Raw genomic sequence first — 20,000 nt, 5'->3', positions numbered from 1 at the left:
TAATGCTGATGAATAATGAGTGTTTGCTTTATGATGTTTATATAGTAATATGTTTTAGACGGTTGTAATAATGATATTTGATCTCCTGAACTTGAATGAGCTCCTGCAACTGCAATAGAGGCGCAGGCATTTCAAAATAAGAGTCCTGGTGTATTTCCAGCTTGTTTATAATTAAAAGTCACGCATTATATATTCGTTTTTGCTCACACTATAAACTGTATTTAATTTCATTCCCATTTAATTCATATTCAGGAGGAAAGACCAGTATTAGACACATATTCAATAAACCATCAGGGTTATAATAGTTCACTAAAATCTTCATTACTTTAATTAAATAAATGTTAACTGAAATAAAATAAACACACTTATTTGAAGCTTTATCTTAACCTGATATGGCCTACTGACTAAAACAGAAATACAGAGTTATAAAAACTATAAAGATGTTTTTTAAAAACAAACAGAAAAGTGAATTGAGCTCTTTCGTGTATTTTTAATGTCAAAAACAAAATGATGTCAAAATGTCAGTTCAGTGTCAGTCGGTTATGTGACGCTTAAATGCTTAATGTATTACAATTGAACTAAACTCATTAGATTTTAGGAGACTAAAACTAGACTAAAGCTAAAAACAATTCAGGCGACTAAAATATGACTCAAACTAAATCTCAATAGAATGAGCACTGCTCCCCTCTTCATATGCGATGTTTTAATTACGTGAAGTGGTTCTGTTCTGTTTAACTGGAATAAGTAGTGGTCCGTAAAAGAAAATCTCAGAAGGGCATATGGACAATTTATCTAAAATTTCTGAATCCATCCCTACTTATGTACTTGAACAACTAAAGCTACATTAAAGGGTTAGTTCACCCAAAACTGTAAATTGTGTCATTAATGACTGAGCCTCATGTGGTTGGACACCCGTCAGACCTCCGTTCATCTTCAGACACAAATGAAGATATTTTAGTGTAAATCTGATGCTCTGAAAGGCCTCCATTGGCTCAACTTTACACTCTCAAGACCCTTAAAAGACACTAAAGACTAAAGTTACAAAGTCCATCTCACTACAGCGGCTCTACAATAACTTTATGAAGACGAGAATAGTTTCTGTGCGCAAAAAAACCCCTAAATAACGACTTATATAGTGATGACGATTTCAAAACACGGCACCATGAAGCTTCGAAGCGTTATGAATCAGTGAGTCGATTCAGCGGTTCAGAGCGTTATGAATCAGTGAGTCGATTCAGCGGTTCAGAGCGTTATGAATCAGTGAGTCGATTCAGCGGTTCAGAGTGTTATGAATCAGTGAGTCGATTCAGCGGTTCAGAGCGTTATGAATCAGTGAGTCGATTCAGCGGTTCAGAGCGTTATGAATCAGTGAGTCGATTCAGCGGTTCAGAGCGTTATGAATCAGTGAGTCGATTCAGCGGTTCAGAGCGTTATGAATCAGTGAGTCGATTCAGCGGTTCAGAGCGTTATGAATCAGTGAGTCGATTCAGCGGTTCAGAGCGTTATGAATCAGTGAGTCGATTCAGCGGTTCAGAGCGTTATGAATCTGTGAGTCGATTCAGCGGTTCAGAGTGTTATGAGTCAGTGAGTCGATTCAGCGGTTCAGAGCGTTATGAATCAGTGAGTCGATTCAGTGGTTTGGAGCGTTATGAATCTGTGAGTCGATTCAGCGGTTCAGAGTGTTATGAATCTGTGAGTCGATTCAGCGGTTCAGAGTGTTATGAGTCAGTGAGTCGATTCAGCGGTTCAGAGTGTTATGAGTCAGTGAGTCGATTCAGCGGTTCAGAGCGTTATCAATCAGTGAGTCGATTCAGCGGTTTGGATCGCAAAATTTCAGCAGTTTGGCGGTTTGACACGTGATCCGAATCATGAATCGACTCACTGATTCATAACGCTCTGAACCGACTCACTGATTCATAACGCTCTGAACCGCTGAATCGACTCACTGATTCATAACGCTCTGATGCTTCATGAGGCCGTGTTTTGAAATCGTCATCTCTATATAAGTCGTTATTTAGGGTTTTTTTGTGCACAGAAACTATTCTGGTCTTCATAAAGTTATTGTAGAGCCGCTGTAGTGAGATGGACTTTGTAACTTTAGTCTTTAGTGTCTTTTAAGGGTCTTGAGAGTGTAAAGTTGAGCCAATGGAGGCCTTTCAGAGCATCAGATTTACACTAAAATATCTTCATTTGTGTCTGAAGATGAACGGAGGTCTGACGGGTGTCCAACCACATGAGGCTCAGTCATTAATCACACAATTTACAGTTTTGGCTGAACTAACCCTAATGTATGTGATGGGAATTTGCCTTTGATAATGTCAGAATGAGCCCTGGTGTGGTGAAGCGGGTCACCTGACCCTCACCGTTAATGGAGGACTGCATGCGGCCCGTCACCTCGCAGCAGCGCAGCAGCTGGGACACCACGCAGTAGAGTTTGCCCAGTTCGGCGTACTGGTACTTGATGGGCGGCCCCGGGCCCTCGTCCAGCGCCACCAGCATGAAGGTGGATGGCACGCTCAGCTTCAGCAGCTGCGTCTTCTCTGCCAGACCTGCAACAGACAGATGGGCAGCGCCCGCTCAGCACTGGCACTGGCAGCGGGCTCAGGGAAGCCGGAGCGGGCGCTGCCCTTACCCAGGTTGGCGTACATGACGAAGAGGTTGAAGAACTGCTGAAGGTGGCGGCCGTGCTCAGACACTTCCCTCCGCAGCAGGTTCAGCACCGCCCGCAGCAGATGGTCACTCAGGGTCACGGGGTCACAGGCCTGTTCACATTCACATTCAGCAGAAGCTTTTATCCAAAGCGACTTACAGATGAGGGCAATAGAAGCAGCTAGAGCAGTCAAGGGCAACAGCATGCAAGTGCTGTAACAAGTCTCAGTTAATCTAGCACAGAACAGATTTTTTATTTTATGTTATTTTTTAAAATAAATTAGACAGACAGACAATGAATAGAATGATAAGTGCTATTCTTGATTGATCAGGGCCGGGTTTCCCAATAATGAAGTATCTTAGCTCTAAAGAGTGTGTTCTACGAGCGAAGTTACGATCACTCGCAGCAATTCCACGTGCGTTTCCCAGAAATGTGCTTAACATGAACGTGCTCTAAGTGCTACTTAAGAGTCGCTGTCCATTTGCGAAGTTCTGAAATATAACCTTATATGGAATTGTTTCCTCTGAACGTTTCACCTAATAATTGTCATCTGATGTGGATTAGCAATCAAAGCACGTCTATATAAAGCACCTACAGGCTGAGGCACTGACAAAAGGCTGAACAAAAACAAAACAAAGAAAAGATACCTTTCAAAAAGACGAAATAAATATCCTCATTTAATTCAGATGTGTATTTATAATTTTTTTTTGTTTGTTACCTGCCCTCATAATTTTTTTTTTTATAAAATCCAGTGATCATAAAGTCAGTTTCCACAAAAACATTAAGCAGCAGAACTGTTTTTTTTTTTTTAAATCAACATTGATAATAATGAGAATATAAAAAAATAAAAAAATAAATAAAAAACGTGTACAATAAAGTACAATCAAAACCTTATAGTATTATCACAATGCAGTTGAATAAAGTTAAAGGTGTAATCTGCCGGTTGTCCAGTAGGTGACCTCATAACTCTCTTCTTACGATTACTCCAGCACTCGTAGATCTACGATCATTTTCAAGTGCTACTTAAGTTACGATGCTTTTGGGAAACAGACCTTAATATTAAGATCACTCGTACAACGTTTTTACGATCAACTTAGGCTTACGATGCTTTTGGGAAACGCTGAATTGGCTGAACAGTGTCTCTTAGCCCCGCCCTCACTCACTGTAGTTAATTTACATAATGCCCATCTCTGGTCCTGATTGGCTGAACAGCGCCTCTTAGCCCCACCTTCACTCACTGTAGTTCATTTGCATAATGCCCATCTCTGGTCCTGATTGGCTGAACAGCGCCTCTTAGCCCCGCCCTCACTCACTGTAGTTCATTTGCATAATGCCCATCTCTGGTCCTGATTGGCTGAACAGCGCCTCTTAGCCCCGCCCTCACTCACTGTAGTTAATTTGCATAATGCCCAGCTCTGGTCCTGACTGGCTGAACAGCGCCTCTTAGCCCCGCCCTCACTCACTGTAGTTAATTTGCATAATGCCATCTCTGGTCCTGACTGGCTGAACAGTGCCTCTTAGCCCCGCCCTCACTCACTGTAGTTCATTTGCATAATGCCCATAATTATCTTCATAACTTGTTACAAAATAAAAAGTTTAACACTTTTAAACTTCGAATTTTGAAAAATGTGTGTTTCCTTATGAAAGCAGTGTTTATATGCAGCATTTTCATTCAGACTTTTAAACCGATTACAGTGCTCTGTGTAAACACACCTGAAATGAAAACAGTGCATTAATATAGAACGAGGATTCATCTGACTGAACTACCTGTGCATTAAACGATTTATTGCACACCTTCCAGCCAATCAGAATCAAAAATTCAGACAGACCATGGCATAAATTACATTAGTTATTGTTAAACTAAAATGTTATGGTTTTGTTTGCACTAATAAATGCTGTTGCCTACCAGCTGCAATAACTAATAAAACTTAAAGGGTTAGTTCACCCAAAACTGTAAATTGTGTCATTAATGACTGAGCCTCATGTGGTTGGACACCCGTCAGACCTCCGTTCATCTTCAGACACAAATGAAGATATTTTAGTGTAAATCTGATGCTCAGAAAGGCTTCAGATTGGCCTCCATTGGCATTCAGTACATTTATACTCACAAGACCCATAAAAGGCACTAAAAACGTCGTTACAAAGTCCATCTCACCACAGTGACTCTACAATAATTTTACGAAGCGACGACAATAGTTTTTGTGCGCAAAAAAAATCAAAATAACGCCTTTATTCAACCTCTTCTTGTCTTCCGTGTGTGTCTCCACGACGCATGCGTGAGAATATGAGCAGATCCGGCGTTCGGGAATCCATGAAATGCCACTTTAGCCCCATTTGAGCTCTACAGCGAGACCTAAAGCACGATCAGTGTAGAATTCAACAGCTGAGATACGCGCGTCTTCCTCTGCTCGTAAACAAATCTCTTCTGGGTCATGTGTCCGAACGCCGGATCTGCTCATATTCTCACGCATGCGTCGTGGAGACACACACGGAAGACAAGAACAAGCTGGATAAAGTCGTTATTTTGATTTTTTTTGCGAACAAAAACTATTGTCGTCGCTTTGTAAAATTATTGTAGAGTCACTGTGGTGAGATGGACTTTGTAACGGCGTTTTTAGTGCCTTTTATGGGTCTTGTGAGTGTAAATGTACTGAATGCCAATGGAGGCCAATCTGAAGCCTTTCTCAGCATCAGCTTTACACTAAAATATCTTCATTTGTGTCTGAAGATGAACGGAGGTCTGACGGGTGTCCAACCACATGAGGCTCAGTCATTAATGACACAATTTACAGTTTTGGGTGAACTAACCCTTTAACCATATTTTTTTTTCTATATCGTCATAAATATCGTTATCGCAAATATTCTTGAAATGTCGTGATATAATTTTGAGGCAGTATCGCCCACCCCTGCTCCTCTTCCTCACCGCTGTGCCCGCGCTGGGCGAGCTGGCTGGAGCTGGGCATGGCCCGTCCTGCAGGGAGAAGTGTGCGATGAACACGATGAGCTTGGCGAAGGCCCCGCGGACCTCGGCACTCGGGCACTCCAGCAGGTACTCGGAGAACCGCGTGGGGAAGGCGAACAGCACACTGTGGGCAAACCAGCTGCGGACGTTCTTGCTGTGGCGCAACAGGATACAGAGGGCATCATACCTGCAACACATGAGAGCCCGTTAGCCTCAACCAGCACTGGACCAGATCAAACCTCTGAACTTATGCTCCTCATCATCATCTGCGAAATAACAGACAGGGCTCCAGACTAGCATTAACACTTCGATTCTAAACACACGAAGTGTCCACCAGTAGTGCTGGGCTGTATACCGGTATATGTATATGTCGCTTAAACAACGTCCGGAACGCGGCGCAGCGCGTGATTGTTTGAGGGGACACATTTCACTGATGCGCTGCAGTAAGAGCAGTCAGACTCAGCTGAGATCGCATTACAGCACAGCCTATGGCTGAATCCTATTCTCTCACTCACTATTCCCTACTTTATCACTTTATTTGAAGGAGTGATTGAAAACGTGCGTGAAGTCGCACAGCGTTGTGTGTTCATCGGCTGTACACTCGTTATTGCGGTGCAATGGGATAGAATAAGTGCACTCATAATGTCCACTAGGGTTTAGGACACCACTACAAAGTGCTGTCCCCTCCAAATAATGCCATTGAGGTTATGGGGGGCGATTTCGGATTCAGCCTTTGATTACAGTGGAGAATTCAAACTACACGCGGCGCGCGAGAGAGAGCGAGCGGTTTCTGCAGTGATAACAACGCTCACCACATGGATCATACAGCACTGATATAGACCGGAGCGAGCGCGTTTACATTTTTAATATTTCATAAACTGTAGTGCTCTAGACTAGAACCAGAAGTGTGTATGCGTACATATTTCATCACGTCTTACTAAAATGAAATGTATGCACTGATTACACTGATAAAACCGTATGTCTGATCACGAACACACTGACACGATGGATTATTCTGCTACACAAAAGACAATGATGTAAATTAATAAATAAACTGACAATTGAAAGAATGGCCAAAAGTAACCGCTTTATTCTTTCTGTGTTTAACTGATGTGTGTCATTCCTTCAGAGAATGCTCTAAATGTATTAAGAAACTGTGTTTCTCCTCGTTTGGGCAGTTTGTTGTTATATAGGGTTAGATTTTTAAAATGCTTCAGGTGCCCTCAACTCAACTTTTAATCTTCAGGAGTCTGTAAGTATGAGTGTGTAGTTTGTGTTTTATTGGTTGTTGTCTCTCCACAGCATCATTGTGTGGGGCTTAGTAAACCTGTATTAACTCTAGTGTGGACTTTTTCTTCAATATTCACTCGTCATGACAGTAAAACAGGGCATTCTGGTCAATCTGCTGCAGTATTTCCTCTCTCAATCAGTAGAGAATGTGATTAACACCCGGTCATGCATAGGGAAAATACCGTCAGATACCGTGAAACCGATATAATTTAGAAAAATACCGTGATATAGATTTTTGGTCACACCGCCCAGCTCTATCCACCAGGGCTCTGAACCGGTTCAAGGAACGAAAACGAAAACCGGAAACGAACAAAATTTTAAGAGGAACAAAAACGGAATCAAAATCAATGTGAATGGTTCTGAACAGAAACGTTAATTTGAAATGACCATTAACCGGTTAATAAGGTTATGTTATGGTTCTCTTTAATATGTTAATCTGGCAGTGGCCAATCAGGAATAGAGTAGCTCAGCATGTGATGTGACGGATCAAGCGAGAGTGAAATGTCATCTGTGAATCTACCGTAACACAAGTCAGTGTGAGCGCATTTACACGCCTCAAGCACATTTCTCTCCCCGCTGAGCTCATCAATGAAAGCGCAGCTATTGGAGGACATTCTCTTCATACGTTTAAATAAGCAGAACAGACTTTAAGCTCTAATAGTCTGATTTAGGCTAGTTTGTGGATTCTGTTTAAGCCTGTCCAAGCAGGCTATAGCATCTATCAAACATTTGTCCTATAGTCTTTCAGATGGCCAATACAGCTCAATGTTTTCTATATAGACGGCTGATGCTGCGTATTAAATGGTGTTATATTGCATTAAATGATCAAGCTTTATCAGCTGACTGAGTTTGATTATGGGATGCAGACGTGTTGCGCAGGGTTTGCTTTGAAATTAGCAGCATTAAAAGAGCAATGGTTATCCAGTTTATTTATTCTTTATTCATGCCATTTTTAAAACAAGTCGTGTTGAAAAAAAGTGATGTCCAGAGAATGTTCTCCCTCTTCTGAAAAGATTCGGCATATAGAGCCACTTTCAGCTCCATTAAAACAGGCCAATATTTGTTATGAAATAAATATTAAAGTTTAATTATCATGCGTTATATTATTATTGAGTGAAAATAAGTCTTTATTTATACATATTTGTTTAAAGTATAGGCTAAATTAAAATAACGTTATTTTTTCAAATCAAACCGTCTTCAGAACAGTAATGTTTAATGAGGAACGCAAAAACGGAAACGTTAAAATATCGATTCTGCTCGGAGTGAACCCATTGATATCTGTTTTCAGCCCTGGCGTCCACTATAGCAGATGTTGGCACTCACTGACATCTCCACTCATTAATATCTGGACAACAGGAGGAAGTCACAAACTCATGAAAAACTGAATCTTTTCTTCAGATTGTGATTGTGAATTACCCAGAAGGCAAGAGCAGAGCTGCTGTAATAATCACTGGAGGTGAAATTTCAAATAAACAAACATGTAATATTATTATTAACAAAACAATCGTAATTTTATGATTAAATAAAGTCTAGAACGGAGTCTCTAATGTTAGTCTGGAGCCCTGAGCGATGAAGGAGAAGCAGGAAATCTCTCCTTGATTGAGAAAATGATCAGACAAAGGCCCGTTCACAACAACACTTCTGATTATTATAAGAGCGGCCGCTTCAACTGCTCGAGCTCTCTGAAGGTGCAGTGTGTAGTGCTTATGAGGATCTATGGACAGAAATGCAATATAACACACATGACTCTGTTCTCAGTGGAGTATGAAGACCTCACACAATGAACCGCTGTGTGTTTATGACCTTAGATCAGTGGTCTTCGCTATGGTTTGCAGGAGAGCCACTGATTGGACAGAAGCAATAGGAGAGACACTTTTCGCATGATTTTAATGCAGACTTTAGGCGTAACAGTAAATCCACCAGTTAGCTGTGGTGTTGTGGCACATACATTTTGCACATGGACATCGGAACCATTGTATGTGGGCGGGACAAGACCCACCCACTTTTTACGATCAATGATATTGGACCCACTCACTTTTATCGTCTCAAACATTCAGCACATGTCTGTTTACCTACCCCTAATCGATAAACACTTATTATTAAACATGCTTTATTTCCACTTTTCTAATATTTTCTTCATTTTTATTGGAAATAAATGCCTTTCCGATCTGATATGTGATGGGAAAAGGGAGAAGATCGAGTTCGGCGAAAGGCGGACTCGAACCGCGGGTCAATTTGTGTCAAATGTAGACGCGGTGCATCTTACCCCTACACTACTGCCGCTCTCAATGATATGGCGATTTCCATAATTTTGTCTTTCCGAACTATACGTTTAGCAAGGACCACCCACATTGTTTTTGCTTCCGACGCCCATGATTATGCAGGTTATATATATATATATTATGTAACTTATTTTACCACATGATATTTTAAGTTTTCTTTCGACTAAAACTGGACTAAAATGATGAGACTTTTAGTCGACTAAAACATGACTAACAAAAAATGATACATGAATGACTAAATATGACAAAAACTAACAAGGACATGTGGCACAAGACTAAAGCTCCTTTCACACTGGACGCGATTTTGACTCGCGAATAATTTGCGCGATGGTTTTATTTTTTGATCAGCTGTGTGTGTAATGAGAGCTTCCACACCGAACGCGAATGAGCTGCGGCGGAAAAACAACGTTTATTTTTTTAGTTTCGATTTTTTTGAACACTCGCAGCGATAGAAAAAGCTTAAACCAATCACATACAAGGAAACAAAGGTGATGAAATCTCCAGGGGTGCGTTCCATTCGACCGTAAGTGGACTGCGAAGTGGACTTCAGAGGGTATTCTGCCATCTTAAGTGAGATTCCAATCCAAAGGGAGCGAACATGTTCAGTCCGAAGGGCACTGCGAACGGCGTAGGGGAGAAGGGAACATCGATACATCACTTCACAGGAAGTAGAGAGTGAAAATCACCCAAATGTCTCTGCGCGTCGCGAGCATCACCTGTCTGAACTAATGACGGAGCCGTTGGTTGGAAGAGTTTTTAAACAGCTCTGCGATTAAGGCGTTTACATATGCATTTGAATATTCATAGTTATTATACAAACTAGAGTATTTATGAATGGTTATGGCAATAACTGTTACATTTGTATATTATATTTGATGAATATGTAAACAAATTAAAAGTGTTGAGAAGCACCTGAGGGCTGTCATGTTTTTTATTTGACTTTATTTACCTCAGGAATGTTTACTGCAGCTGCACTTGGGAAAGAAAGCGCAGGAGATGAGACGCTAAAGCCCATTAAGAATAGCCTATAGTTAACCAAATCAAAGTATTTTCATATTGAATGACAGGTGCAGCTTCAAATCTGTTCATAGTCAATACAGGTTATAAGTAAACTAATAAAACTAATGGACAATGTTTTGATTATATGTTTTAGATAGCCTATACTGTGTGTTTTGTAACTGTATATGCTTATATGGTTTTCGAAAGTAAAGTAAATTACAATATTAATTTATGTTATATCGTAATCTGCACCCGTCGTTGCCTTTCTTTGATGACGTTGCAGGGCGTTCCAAATGAGTGATTATTGTCAGCGAAGTCCACTTCAGCAGATATACCCTGCTCAGGGAGTAGGGAGCAGTGAACACTGCGTAGGGACCCTGTCGAATGGAATGCACCCCAGTTGACGTCACTAGCCATTCAATCAACATTAACCTTTGCCAGGTGTCACATTTCATAGATTCCTCATTAGTGCCTGTGTGGATCATGGCGTGGATCGCTCGAATGAGGTATCTATGTATATATCTATGACCCGGCCGCTATTTTGACCTTGAAGAGGTTGAATAAAGTCGTTATTTAGATTTTTTTTGGCGCACAAAACCTATTGTCGTCGCATCGTAAAATTATGAAGTGTTCGTCTGATATGAGGTGATATATTTGCATAAATACCGTTAGGTTTCTCTCAGAAACCGATGGTTTCGTGTCTTAAGACATCAATGTGTCGTCACGAGCCGCAGGTTTAATTTGAAGTTGTCTGTCCATGTTTTTTTTTACTCTAATAGAATTAGACCCCATTGACAAGCATTATATGAGTGACACACAGCAACGGTTGAGTTAAAAATCTTCATTTGTGTTCTACTGAAGAAACAAACACACCTACATCTTGGATGCCTTAGGGGAAAGCAGAAAAACATCACTTTTTCGTTTTTGGGTGAACTATTCCTTTAAGACTGGGTGCAGCCAAAACCTTCTTTTCGGTCTTTTAAAGAAAATTAAAAGCCACTGAATGATTGCGTGTCCGTGTTTTATCAGCTGTCGCGGGAAATGTTTTGGAATGTTGGATCTCTGGAACGTCGCAAACTCGCGTTGCGGCTGATGTGAAGGGTTTTGACGCGAACTATTCGCACACGAAATATTCGCTTTTCCGTTACGCGTCCGGTGTGAAAGGGCCTCAAGACTAAGACTAAATTAAAAATAGGTGACAAAATGAACACTACTGTGGACGCGCGAAGGGAATCAAAATGTTCAAGCGTCCAACTATATTTTCGAATGTGTCGAGTAGTGTCAATAGTAAATATTAAACGAAAATGCACTTGTATTTATCTGCAAAAGGTTCACATACAGGAGCTTTCAGCATAGTTTTAATGTATAACTAGTCGTCTATTTTGAAGATATAGCCTACATGTGCTTAAACAACGACTAAAGCTGCCTGAAGTTTTAGCCCAAACTTCAAAGACACATTTAAATGATTAAAGCTAGAGGCATATCTTAACTTTAATGTTACTTTATTCATGTAAACTACCTATATACAGCATGTTATTATGCATATGTGTTTGGGACAGAGGGGAACCCGAATTTGATGCTCTATAGGCGTTTGGTGTGAATGCAGCATTAGAGTTATTGTAGTTGGTGTGAACGGGCCTCAATCCTCAGACCTTCATGCTAGTGTTCCTACAGCTGACAGCAAACGCTCACCAGTCACTAGCAGGACCTCGGACCACTTTCTTAGTGTGGAAGCCGGTGCTAAACAGAAATCGAGCAGCGAGCTGTATACTTATCATCGCGATCTCCTCAGCTTCAGGTAAAAGGTGATCCTGACCTAGAAGGAGCAGAGCAGAGCATCTTAATACAGGAGAGCAGCAGAAGACGTGCCTGAAGGACACTACATCTTTCAACTAAATAGCCAAATAAATCTAATTATTAAAGGGTTAGTTCACACAAAACTGTAAATTGTGTCATTAATGACTGAGCCTCATGTGGTTGGACACCCGTCAGACCTCCGTTCATCTTCAGACACAAATGAAGATATTTTAGTGTAAATCTGATGCTCTGAAAGGCCTCCATTGGCTCAACTTTACACTCTCAAGACCCTTAAAAGACACTAAAGACTAAAGTTACAAAGTCCATCTCACTACAGCGGCTCTACAATAACTTTATGAAGACGAGAATAGTTTCTGTGCGCAAAAAAACCCTAAATAACGACTTATATAGTGATGATGATTTCAAAACACGGCCTCATGAAGCTTCGAAGCGTTAAGAATTAGTGAGTCGATTCATGATTCGGATCGCGTGTCAAACCGCCAAACTGCTGAAATTTGGCGATTCAAACTGCTGAATCGACTCACTGATTCATAACGTTCTGAACCGCTGAATCGACTCACTGATTCATAACGCTCTGAACCGCTGAATCGACTCACTGATTCATAACGCTCTGAACCGCTGAATCGACTCATTGATTCATAACGCTCTGAACCGCTGAATCGACTCACTGATTCATAACGCTCTGAACCGCTGAATCGACTCACTGATTCATAACGCTCTGAACCGCTGAATCGACTCACTGATTCATAACGCTCTGAACCGCTGAATCGACTCACTGATTCATAACGCTTCGAAGCTTCATTGAGGCCGTGTTTTGAAATCGTCATCACTATATAAGTCGTTATTTAGGGTTTTTTTGCGCACAGAAACTATTCTCGTCTTCATAAAGTTATTGTAGAGCCGCTGTAGTGAGATGGACTTTGTAACTTTAGTCTTTAGTGTCTTTTAAGGGTCTTGAGAGTGTAAAGTTGAGCCAATGGAGGCCTTTCAGAGCATCAGATTTACACTAAAATATCTTCATTTGTGTCTGAAGATGAACGGAGGTCTGACGGGTGTCCAACCACATGAGGCTCAGTCATTAATGACACAATTTACAGTTTTGGGTGAACTAACCCTTTAAACTAAATTAACCATATAAAGTAAATTACTGATGTAAAGCCCACACTGTCACTGTATGAGAATTGAAATGAACTGATGACAGTTTTCTCCAGAATGGCTGACTAAAATTATGCTGCATTATTTTCCTGTTTAACACTGTAAAGCTGCTTTGAAACAATCTGTAATCTATATAAATAAAGTTGAGGCTGAAGGTCATGTGACACAAAAGCTCACCTGGAGGAGGGTTCAGGTAGACGCTATTACAGGTGAGCAGCTTCTTGATGAACTGGAAGTACTCGAGGCTGTACTGCATGCGGCTGTGCATGAACTGGACGTTCTGCTTGCGGACGCTGGCCTCGATGGCCAGGGGCATCTTGGGCTGGTTGGGCCGGGGCGCGAGGGTCAGCTCAGAGATGTAGTTCAGCAGCTCGCGGTCGCCTCCGGCCACGCCCATGTGCTCGTAGAACAGGATGTAGGCGTTCCACCAGCGCTTCTGCCGCCTGTAGGACATCCGCTTCATCATGTGGTCGAACACCTCGCCCATGTACTCTCCGCCAAAGCACTGGTTCTTCATCTCCTCGTCATCGTCCATCTTACACTCCGTCACGTCGCCGTCGTCAAACTTATACCAGCGGTCCTTCTGCCCGTCCCCGGCGCTGGCGTGGCGCTGGACGATGTAGGAGTAGTAGTGCCCGCCGCTGGCCTGCCCAGAGTGCACCAGTACGCCCACCAGCCGGTACTGGGAGCCGGCGCTGGGCTCCGCCTCGGGCATGACCTGGCTCTCCAGCGGCACCTCGTCCCCCTCCAGCTTCGCCACGCCTGCCACGGTGTAGGGCTCCATGTCCAGCTCCCGAGGGAACTCGAAGTAATCGTTGAACTTAATGGCACACTCGCGCTCCCAGTCGTAATCGAAGCGCTTGAGCTGGATCGCCAACACAGGCGGGAGTTTCTTTATGAGGAGACGTTTCACTGTGTCCACCTGACCCAAACCACAGGAGAGCGAAAGGTCACCGACTTTACACAAGCACGGTTTCATCAAGTCAAGACTTTTTAAGACCATTATGAATTAAATTTAAAGGGTTAGTTCACCCAAAAATGATCCGCACATCTCATGTGGTTGGACACCCGTCAGACCTCCGTTCATCTTCAGACACAAATGAAGATATTTTAGTGTAAAGCTGATGCTGAGAAAGGCTTCAGATTGGCCTCCATTGGCATTCAGTACATTTACACTCACAAGACCCATAAAAGGCACTAAAAACGTCGTTACAAAGTCCATCTCACCACAGTGACTCTACAATAATTTTACGACGACAATAGTTTTTGTGCGCAAAAAAAATCTAAATAACGCCTTTATCCAGCTTGTTCTTGTCTTCCGTGTGTGTCTCCACGACGCATGCGTGAGAATATGAGCAGATCCGGCGTTCGGACACATGACCCAGAAGAGATTTGTTTACGAGCAGAGGAAGACGCGCGTATCTCAGCTGTTGAATTCTACACTGATCGTGCTTTAGGTCTCGCTGTAGAGCTCAAATGGGGCTAAAGTGGCATTTCATGGATTCCCGAACACCGGATCTGCTCATATTCTCACGCATGCGTCGTGGAGACACACACGGAAGACAAGAAGAGGTTGGATAAAGTCGTTATTTTGATTTTTTTTTTCGCACAAAAACTATTGTCGGCGTAAAATTATTGTAGAGTCGCTGTGGTGAGATGGACTTTGTAACGATGTTTTTAGTGCCTTTTATGGGTCTTGTGAGTGTAAATGTACTGAATGCCAATGGAGGCCAATCTGAAGCCTTTCTCAGCATCAGCTTTACACTAAAATATCTTCATTTGTGTCTGAAGATGAACGGAGGTCTGACGGGTGTCCAACCACATGAGGGTGAGGAATTAATGACACAATTTACAGTTTTGGGCGAACTAACCCTTTAAGACCTATATCACACAATAAAAAAAGGAAAATGCAGAATCACATATTACCTGCAAAGCAAAATAATGAATTTATTAGTATTAGTAAACTTGCATTTCCTCATAGCTCAATGCCACCAGGATTGAAAAAACATTTTCACCAAAAATAATATACACAAATATATATATATTCTTTTTTTACTGATTTTGTGGTGGTTATTTCCAGAAATGTGTATGTTTTTTTTATTTTTATAATTAGGATGCCACATTTAACATATTATTATATTAGATGCACAATAGTCACACACGACAATAAAAGGTCCAGTGGTGTGCTATCTAGCTTTAATAACATGATCGCGTTAAGTGGGAAATATGACCAAAATCTTACAAGTAAACCACATCAATAAGCAAAATATACGTAAAAAGTTCTCAAAGTAATCAAGTAAAGGGTGTGTATTTAAAGTATCAGTAGAAACCCAGTAGTTTATTCAAATGATGGTACTTTCCCCCCTCATATCCCCCTGAGATGAGAGAATTATGCATTTTATTTCTGGAAAAATTCCTCCGATGACGCAAATGTCGTCATTTTGCGTCATCTGAGGATTTTTTGGCCGGAGGCAAAGACTACAGCCACTAGATGGAGCTGTTCCACATGTTATATCAATACATTTTCTGTCTTTTCTCAGTCTAGAAGGCACCAAATTCAAAAATGATTTCACATTTCTACTGCATAAATGACCCAGTTTACATACAAAGCTTAATGCTAAATAGGGTTGGGAACCGAGAACCGGTTCTTATTCAGAACCGAAACTGATTTTTGAAAAATACCAGAACCGCGCGAAATTCCTAAGTTTCGGTTCCGAAAACGGTTCTGGTGCAATGTGTGTGCGAAGCGCTGGAAGCGTATCCTTTCATAGCGAGTGACAGCCAGAGTTGCCAACTCCGTGATTTTCACGCTTTCCCGTTTTCCACTGTTGCCGCGGGCTGTGTTTCATGTCCGCGGGTTGAAACGATTGTGCAATTGTGCGGGTTTTGTTGTGAAAACCTGGCAACCCTGGCTCACCTCATCATGAATATTAATTACGTTGCCTGCCGCTTCCAGGAGTGCAGCAGTTCAGCACTGAAAGCCCTCGCGCTACACATTTAAGGTTTTGCGTCAGATATTTTCTCGTTGACCACCAGCATGGCGAAGAGAAAGTCACAAGTATGGATTCATTTCCAAAGAATGAATGATAATGAAGCAAAATGTAACACGTGAAAAGTTAATAACATGCAAAGGAGGCTGCACTAGCAATTTGACAAAACATTTGCTACAGCACACAGTGCCACAGGGCTTATACCAGATTTATAGTGAAAGGCCTATATATATATATATATAATGTATTTGTCAACCGTTGAGTCACCATGGTTTAGGTAAGCGTTTAGGCACAATTAGCTTTGTAATGCTGAATTGCAATTTATTATTAACAAGTTCACTGAATAACTGAATTACTATTCAATTAATATATAACTAATTAATAAATATAACTAATAAATATAATTTATAACTTGGTTTTATTCAGAGACAGAGAGATAAAATGTAATAAGACAATTTCAGAGGTGTTCATTTGAAAAAAAATGTGTTGCAAGAATGGCTTAATTAATACTGTAATATATGTACAGTACAGGACTTTTTTTACATTGCCAACCTGTAAATACATTTTAGAGCAAGTAATAAACACAAAATGGATTGTTTGAGTTGCGTATTGTGCCTTTTTCCTTTACCACTATTTGTTTAATAATTTTAATGGAACCGGAATCGGAACCGGAATCGTTAGGCGGAACCGGAACCGGAACCGGAAAATTTATCACGATTCCCAACCCTAATGCTAAATCACTGAAGTTACCCTTTAATCGTATTTGTGTGTAATGTGTGTATTTAATCGTTCAGGGGCAATAAGCCTAGAAATAGAAGACATTCGCACGAGCGCTGACAGGGGCAAACGCGGGCAGAGAATACACTGTCAGTCCGACATTGGTCAGTAACGAACTCAGTTCGTGGTTTATTAACTCTTTTTTAGTGCTATCAGGCGTATCATACTTTTATTTGGTCATTATGCGAGATAGCAGGTGAGAAAGATTCATCTTTGCTTTCCCAATTGCGGAGCTATGAGAACTGGAGAACTGAAGCTGAAGAATAAAATCTGTTTGATGCGTCTGTGGTCCAATCCGAAAGAGACTCGCACCAATAACATGAAAGCTGATTGGCTGCAATATAAGATGCATGCTGGTCTCATTTGTGGTTGTAATACAGCGAACTATAGTTGGGCTAGCGAAAGAAAAAACTACAACAGCCCGGAATAAACACACACACACACACACACACACACACACACACACACACACACACACACACACACACACACACACACACACACACACACACACACACACACTGCCCCCTGCCCCTAAACCTACCCATCTCACACACACACACACACACACACACACACACACACACACACACACACACACACACACACACACACACACACACTGCCCCCTGCCCCTAAACCTACCCATCTCACACACACACACACACACACACACACACACACACACACTGCCCCCTGCCCCTAAACCTACCCATCTCACACACACACACACACACACACACACACACACACACACACACACACACACACACACACACACACACACACACACACACACACACACACACACACACACACACACACACACACACACACACACACACTGCCCCCTGCCCCTAAACCTACCCATCTCACACACACACACACACACACACACACACACACACACACACTGCCCCCTGCCCCTAAACCTACCCATCTCACACACACACACACACACACACACACACACACACACACACACACACACACACACACACACACACACACACACACACACACTGCCCCCTGCCCCTAAACCTACCCATCTCACACACACACACACACACACACACACACACACACACACACACACACACACACACACACACACACACACACACACACACACACACACACACACACACACACACACACACACACACACACACACACACACACACACACACACACACACACACTGCCCCCTGCCCCTAAACCTACCCATCTCACACACACACACACACACACACACACACACTGCCCCCTGCCCCTAAACCTACCCATCTCACACACACACACACACACACACACACACACACACACACACACACACACACACACACACACACACACACACACACACACACACACACACACACTGCCCCCTGCCCCTAAACCTACCCATCTCACACACACACACACACACACACACACACACACACACACACACACACACACACACACACACACACACACACACACACACACACACACACACACACACACACACACACACACACACACACTGCACAGTTTACTTTCTGTGAAAAAACCTCATTCTGTGATTTATAAGCATTTTGAAAAGTGAGGACATGGGGAACGTCCTCATATTTCTCCCTCTTTTTGTAATACCCATGTCATTATACACATTTGTGTCCTGATATTTCACAAAAACACACACACACACATACACACACACACACAAAAGCGCTGCGGGAGCATTTCAATGAGCATTAGAGGTAGCGTTAGATGGACGTAGGATAATTTAAGACCTGTTTAAAACTATTTAAGACCTAGAACTCAATACTTCAGCGAATTTAAGACTTTTTAAGACCCCGCGGGAGCCCTGAGAAGATCTATCAGAGAGCATTCTGGGAAGAAGCCCCACCTTTTTGTTGCACTTCTCACAGTGGTACGCGTTGGCTCCTTCCAGAAGATCCCCTTTGACGTACTGCTCTAAAGAGTCCAGCAGGTTCTGGTGGTTCCTGATGTCCACGTTCAACGTCGTGAAGGATTCCTCACACTCATACCTATGAGCACACACACACACACACACACACACACACACATCAGACGGAAGAAATCAGCATCCTCAGAATGATGGACAAGTCCTTCACTCACCTGTGAGGACAACCCTGACAGATCTTCTGGTCTGCAAACGAGCCACCCAAGATCCTGCTGAGCATGCTGGGATGCCCGAGGGCTTTCAGCGCCTCATCCAGACTGTCCACCAGGGAATTGAAGAACTCCAGCGCGTCGTGCTGCTCTCTCAGATTCACGGGTTCGCCCCATAACCTGCAGGACATGAGTCAAACGCAGATTCACATTAAATCAGAACGCGTCTGGCGATATAGACGAGTGTGTGTGAAAGGGTTAACCCTCTGGTGCTCTTCGGTCGGAAAATCTTCTGTTTTGAAATGTTAAAAATCACAGCTTCATCAGAATGATATGAAACTTGGTGACTTTTCTAGCATTAGGGATGTAAACAAAAAACATTGGGGTCATGATTCGAGCATGCTAATTGGTCGTAAAAAAAAAAGTAGCGTTCATTGTCTTCAGTCATTAATGGACGACCATAGGAAATGAATGGTAAATCGGCAAAAATTCACAGAATATTTGTGTGTACAATCTACAAATCGGCCATGATGCTGAAAAAAAGTACACAGAAGTGACACTCTAAAACATCAAGAGTGTGATATTGACACACACACACACACACACACACACACACACACACACACACACACACACACACACACACACACACACACACACACACACACACACACACACACACACACACACACACACACACACACACACACACATATGAAAAACTGAACCTATAAACCACATTTGGAATTTTTTTTTAAATCACCGCTTCATCAGAATGATATGAAACTTGGTGACTTTTCTAGCATTAGGGATGTAAACACAACATATTGAGGGTCATGATTCGAGCATGCTAAGGGGTCGTTAAAAAAAGGGGTCTTCAGGCAAAAATGACCCCCATAGGAAATGAAATCTGCAAAAACACAAATTCAAAATCAATATTTATAACAAAACAAAAAAAA

At 42.1% G+C, this 20,000-nt stretch overlaps 1 protein-coding gene across 1 annotated transcript in view; it reads right to left on the bottom strand.

The window, feature by feature from the left end:
• The window catches only part of LOC307140502 (ubiquitin carboxyl-terminal hydrolase 9X-like), a gene marked incomplete at its 3' end in the record, with an annotated part of 120,819 nt that overhangs the window by 33,929 nt on the left and 66,890 nt on the right, over positions 1–20,000 (bottom strand). The window contains exons 34-40 of the mRNA XM_079840061.1: positions 19,048–19,221; positions 18,815–18,956; positions 13,334–14,078; positions 11,876–11,999; positions 5,574–5,799; positions 2,633–2,762; positions 2,364–2,549 (exon numbers count right to left, since the gene is read on the bottom strand). Coding sequence (XP_079696187.1) covers positions 2,364–2,549; positions 2,633–2,762; positions 5,574–5,799; positions 11,876–11,999; positions 13,334–14,078; positions 18,815–18,956; positions 19,048–19,221 — 1,727 coding nt within the window. The remainder of the gene's footprint in view (positions 1–2,363; positions 2,550–2,632; positions 2,763–5,573; positions 5,800–11,875; positions 12,000–13,333; positions 14,079–18,814; positions 18,957–19,047; positions 19,222–20,000) is intronic.

Source organism: Gobio gobio (assembly GCF_949357685.1).
Source record: "Gobio gobio genome assembly, chromosome: 17".
Taxonomy (NCBI): Eukaryota; Metazoa; Chordata; class Actinopteri; order Cypriniformes; family Gobionidae; genus Gobio; species Gobio gobio.
The sequence above is the reverse complement of the archived record's forward strand: the minus strand, read 5'-3'. Positions and strand labels throughout refer to the sequence as shown.